The 5544-nt window shown below is 57.1% G+C and overlaps 1 protein-coding gene across 1 annotated transcript in view; it reads left to right on the plus strand.

Annotated features, from left to right (window-relative positions):
- CD93 (CD93 molecule) overlaps window positions 1–3525 on the plus strand; it is a 4714-nt gene extending 1189 nt beyond the window's left edge. The window contains exons 1-2 of the mRNA XM_027766348.1: window positions 1–1058; window positions 1311–3525. The exon at window positions 1–1058 is cut by the window's left edge and continues 1189 nt beyond it. Of these exons, the coding sequence (XP_027622149.1) occupies window positions 1–1058; window positions 1311–1335 (1083 nt within the window). The 3' untranslated portion in view covers window positions 1336–3525. The remainder of the gene's footprint in view (window positions 1059–1310) is intronic.
- The last annotated feature ends 2019 nt before the right edge of the window (window positions 3526–5544 follow it).

Genomic DNA, 5544 nt, shown 5'->3' on the forward strand with positions numbered 1-5544 from the left:
GTGTTCCGGCTGCTGGACGACCTCGTGAGCTGCTCCTCCAGGAACCCTTGTAGTTCCAGCCCCTGTGGAGGGGAGGCCACATGCGTGCCTGGACCCCACGGAGAAAACTTCACCTGCCGCTGTCCCCCCGGCTACCGGCTAGATGCGAGCGAGCTGGGCTGTGTGGACGTGGATGAGTGCCAGGACTCCCCCTGTGCCCAGGAGTGTGTCAACACCCCGGGGGGCTTTCACTGTGAGTGCTGGGTGGGCTACGAGCCTGGCAGCCACGAAGATGGGACCTGCCAGGACGTGGACGAGTGTGCCCCCGGTCGCTCGCCCTGCACCCAGAATTGCACCAACACTGACGGCTCGTTCCACTGCTCCTGTCAGGAGGGCTACCTCCTGACAGGGGAGGATGGCACCCAGTGCCAGGACGTGGACGAGTGTGAGACCCTGGGGGACCTCTGTGACGGCTTGTGCTTCAATACACTGGGGTCCTTCCAGTGTGGCTGTCTGCTGGGCTGGGAGCTGGCCCCCGATGGCGTCTCCTGCACCAGGAGCCCAGAGTGGACAGGACCAGAGACACAGCTCGTGCAGGAAGATGATGAGGAGGAGGGAGCGGCCAGGGCCGGGTCTCCAGCTGCCACTTCCAGCCTCACCAGGGGCCCCGAGCATACCTCCAAGAAGATGCCCACCACCAGGAGCCCTTCCCACCTGCCCCACATCCCCGCCTCCTCTGTTCCGCCTGGGACGCTGACCCCCAGGGAGCACCCGAACATCCGGAAGGAGCCCAGTAGCTCTCACCCCACTACTGCCTCTGGCCACGGAGCGCCTACAGGTGGGGATTCCGTGGCCACGCAGACAGATGACGGCACGGACGGGCAGAAGCTGCTTCTGTTCTACATCCTGGGCACCGTGGTGGCCATCCTGCTTCTGCTGGCCCTGGCGCTGGGGCTGCTCGTCTATCGCAAGAGGAGAGCGAGGAGGGAGGAGATGAAGGAGAAGCCCCGGAGTGCAGCCGACAGCTACTCCTGGGTCCCCGAGCGAGCCGAGGGCAGGGCCCTGGAGAATCAGTACAGGTAAAGGTGGTACCCACGGGCGGCTGGGGAGGTGGGAGGTGGCGGCCACGGGACAGGGGCAGAGGCCAGGAGCAGGCGCGGGGCCAGACGGGATGTCCACTCCAAGCTGGCAGCTGACCCGGGACGCACCCAGAGCTCACCCAGAGTCTGGTGTCCCGTCCCATAGCAGGGCACACGTGGGCTTCCTCTCAGGGTCTCGATGTCCCTGCCACAGGGGCACAGTGGTTCCCAATGCTGTTTTGTTTTCCATAGTCCGACACCGGGCACAGACTGCTGAAGGGAGGTGACCCAGACACACACAGCCGCAGCCGCCATCCTCAGAACTGTCACCTCCCGATGTGAAGAGGGGACCCACATCCTTCTGAAAGACTGGACTAGAGACTTGGCAAATGGTTGTAAACCTCCTCCTTGCAAAGCAGGCCATTTGGGACGGGCAGGTGTTTTCTCCCCGTGTGGTATCCTGCGGGGGAAGGCCTGTTGGCCTGGCACTGCGGGAACGCTGCAACAACTAACGGTTCTCCCTCCCCAACCCCCTTTTCCAATTCAAGTGTGACTGGTTCTATTTTCCACACTGATTCTGGATCAAGGCTTGGATTCAAGTCAGGTGCTAATGGGATTCCTCTGCACAGCTTCTCACTCACTTCAGTCCTGGGGGAGGAAGAGTCGGCTCGCTGATGCTATTACTAATTAGGCTTGGAATGATTTGCAGTTAGTTATTTAATTAGCGAGAAGCTGTCTTTTCTGTCAGGGAGCTTATTCGGGACTGGACGTCCCTCCCTAGCCGTGATGTCTCCGTCACGGATCTTGCTGCCCCCGTGTTGTGAAAACCTCCGGCAGGACCGTGAAGTGTCTGGGTGGAAAGGAGGCAGGATGTTTAGACACCGAATTCCCTGGTCCTTCTGTTTCTGATCGTCTTCTGTTTATTAGCAAGTGAGATTTGAAAAACATGGGAACAGCTGCTCCAAGTGGGGTGAAGGTGTTTATGAAGCAGATGACCTAATGGGCCAGCAAGACCGGGAGAGGACTGGCCATGCTTGGAGGCATTCCTCGAAGTGTGACTGTGCACACCCTGACTGCCCATGAGATGGACACAGACAAGGTGCAGAGTCAAGGACGACTCGTCCCCGAGCCAGGGCGGTCCCCACGTGCCGGTCTACAGCCCTACCTCCACGTCACAGGGTCCTGCATCACTCCCCCCCCCATTGCTGCATGTAGCTGGAGGAAGCCCCATTACAGGGTTCTGCATCCCCACCGGGCTGTGTGTAGCTGGAGGAAGCCCAGCTATGCCTCACTCTGATGGTCTCCCACAGGGTCTGCCAGGGAAGTGGCCTGCTGGGTTTTGAAAGGTGTCATTTTTCAATTTTGATTAGTGGGTGTAGCTCAGGACCAAGGTAGGGATTTATAGGCACTCAGGGAGCTTAAGAAACTTTTTGTCCTATTTCTCTTTTTCTTAAAGAAAGGGTGGTGGGAGGGAAGGGAGAGGGGACGAGAACCACTGAACTCTCGTCTGGCAGCAAACTGCCCAAAGCTATTTCACTGCTCTCTGCACTGCAAGTGCACACTTGTGGATGGGCGGGCTCCTGCCCCCCCCATCCCCGGGGACCACAGCTCAGGATGGCCAGGAGGCCTTGGACCTCAGGGAGGCTTTTGCTGCCACTTTACAGAACAGAGGGAAGTGTCTTCTTCCAGGGATTCCAAGTCTGCCTCTCACAGCCATTTCATTTCCGGGGTGTTGCCTTAGGAATGCACTGGGAGACTGGGACCAGAAGGGGCTGCATAGCCTGAGCAGCTACCAGGTGCAAGGTCCTCAGGATGAAGTAAATACCTTTCTGCAACTTTTGCAATGCAAATACCACAGTTCAGTTTTGTTTGTGTGTTTGTTTTTAATAAAGTGGAAAACTCCAGGGAGGGCGGTAAAAGGAAAGATGGTGGTGGTGCTGCTCAGCAGGGTGTTTGGAACCTCTGCTTTCTCTCTGGTGTTCAGCACGTAAGGAAGACAAAGGCTGTGTCCACCTGGCAGCCGTGGGCCCAGAACCCTGGCAGTCTGCTGTGCGGAAAACAATCACCCGGCCACCCAGAGGACTTCAGGGGCAGGCCACGTGACACTGAGGGAAATCAGTGTGCATGCAGCACCTGAGCAGGTCCTTCCAGGCCTCGCCCATCGTGGGGTGGAGGAGTCGCTCCTGCCCAGGTTCTCGTCACCCCTCCAGGGCTGGTGCAGAGCCTGTGGACCTTGAATTCGCCAAGGTCCCTGACGAGTCCTCTTGTGTTGCATTCTCCTTTCTTACCCAGTCTCAGTCTTCTGGTCTCTGTGTTCGGGTCCTCTGCAGGTGGTCACAGATGTTTCTGTCCCCAGTGCCAGGGAGACCATGGGTCCCCACTGGGGAACTACAAGGGGAGAAAAGGGTTGACAAGAACACAATCTCACAGAAACCCCTTCCCGCAGAGCTGGCCCTCCTCGTGGTGAGTACTGCTGTCCCTTTCCTCAGCTGCCCACAGAACAGTCCTCCCTGAGCCAATGGCCTCAGGTGGTGAATCAGATGGACCCGCTGGCCTCAGATGCTCAGGGCTCCTCTTTTTTTGCTGCCCCCGTGTTGTGAAAACCTCCGGCAGGACCGTGAAGTGTCTGGGTGGAAAGGAGGCAGGATGTTTAGACACCGAATTCCCTGGTCCTTCTGTTTCTGATCGTCTTCTGTTTATTAGCAAGTGAGATTTGAAAAACATGGGAACAGCTGCTCCAAGTGGGGTGAAGGTGTTTATGAAGCAGATGACCTAATGGGCCAGCAAGACCGGGAGAGGACTGGCCATGCTTGGAGGCATTCCTCGAAGTGTGACTGTGCACACCCTGACTGCCCATGAGATGGACACAGACAAGGTGCAGAGTCAAGGACGACTCGTCCCCGAGCCAGGGCGGTCCCCACGTGCCGGTCTACAGCCCTACCTCCACGTCACAGGGTCCTGCATCACTCCCCCCCCCATTGCTGCATGTAGCTGGAGGAAGCCCCATTACAGGGTTCTGCATCCCCACCGGGCTGTGTGTAGCTGGAGGAAGCCCAGCTATGCCTCACTCTGATGGTCTCCCACAGGGTCTGCCAGGGAAGTGGCCTGCTGGGTTTTGAAAGGTGTCATTTTTCAATTTTGATTAGTGGGTGTAGCTCAGGACCAAGGTAGGGATTTATAGGCACTCAGGGAGCTTAAGAAACTTTTTGTCCTATTTCTCTTTTTCTTAAAGAAAGGGTGGTGGGAGGGAAGGGAGAGGGGACGAGAACCACTGAACTCTCGTCTGGCAGCAAACTGCCCAAAGCTATTTCACTGCTCTCTGCACTGCAAGTGCACACTTGTGGATGGGCGGGCTCCTGCCCCCCCCATCCCCGGGGACCACAGCTCAGGATGGCCAGGAGGCCTTGGACCTCAGGGAGGCTTTTGCTGCCACTTTACAGAACAGAGGGAAGTGTCTTCTTCCAGGGATTCCAAGTCTGCCTCTCACAGCCATTTCATTTCCGGGGTGTTGCCTTAGGAATGCACTGGGAGACTGGGACCAGAAGGGGCTGCATAGCCTGAGCAGCTACCAGGTGCAAGGTCCTCAGGATGAAGTAAATACCTTTCTGCAACTTTTGCAATGCAAATACCACAGTTCAGTTTTGTTTGTGTGTTTGTTTTTAATAAAGTGGAAAACTCCAGGGAGGGCGGTAAAAGGAAAGATGGTGGTGGTGCTGCTCAGCAGGGTGTTTGGAACCTCTGCTTTCTCTCTGGTGTTCAGCACGTAAGGAAGACAAAGGCTGTGTCCACCTGGCAGCCGTGGGCCCAGAACCCTGGCAGTCTGCTGTGCGGAAAACAATCACCCGGCCACCCAGAGGACTTCAGGGGCAGGCCACGTGACACTGAGGGAAATCAGTGTGCATGCAGCACCTGAGCAGGTCCTTCCAGGCCTCGCCCATCGTGGGGTGGAGGAGTCGCTCCTGCCCAGGTTCTCGTCACCCCTCCAGGGCTGGTGCAGAGCCTGTGGACCTTGAATTCGCCAAGGTCCCTGACGAGTCCTCTTGTGTTGCATTCTCCTTTCTTACCCAGTCTCAGTCTTCTGGTCTCTGTGTTCGGGTCCTCTGCAGGTGGTCACAGATGTTTCTGTCCCCAGTGCCAGGGAGACCATGGGTCCCCACTGGGGAACTACAAGGGGAGAAAAGGGTTGACAAGAACACAATCTCACAGAAACCCCTTCCCGCAGAGCTGGCCCTCCTCGTGGTGAGTACTGCTGTCCCTGTCCTCAGCTGCCCACAGAACAGTCCTCCCTGAGCCAATGGCCTCAGGTGGTGAATCAGATGGACCCGCTGGCCTCAGATGCTCAGCGCTCCTATTTTTTTCTGCTGCCACTTGCGTGAGGTATAAGAATCCTTACTATTATATTTTAAATGCAATAGAACATGTGCCAGAGAGAGGGAGACAGAGACAGAGAGAGACAGAGAAACGAGGTATCTCCCCAAAGAGGCCT

Source organism: Tupaia chinensis, unplaced genomic scaffold (assembly GCF_000334495.1).
Source record: "Tupaia chinensis unplaced genomic scaffold, TupChi_1.0 Scaffold142716_1, whole genome shotgun sequence".
Taxonomy (NCBI): domain Eukaryota; kingdom Metazoa; phylum Chordata; class Mammalia; order Scandentia; family Tupaiidae; genus Tupaia; species Tupaia belangeri.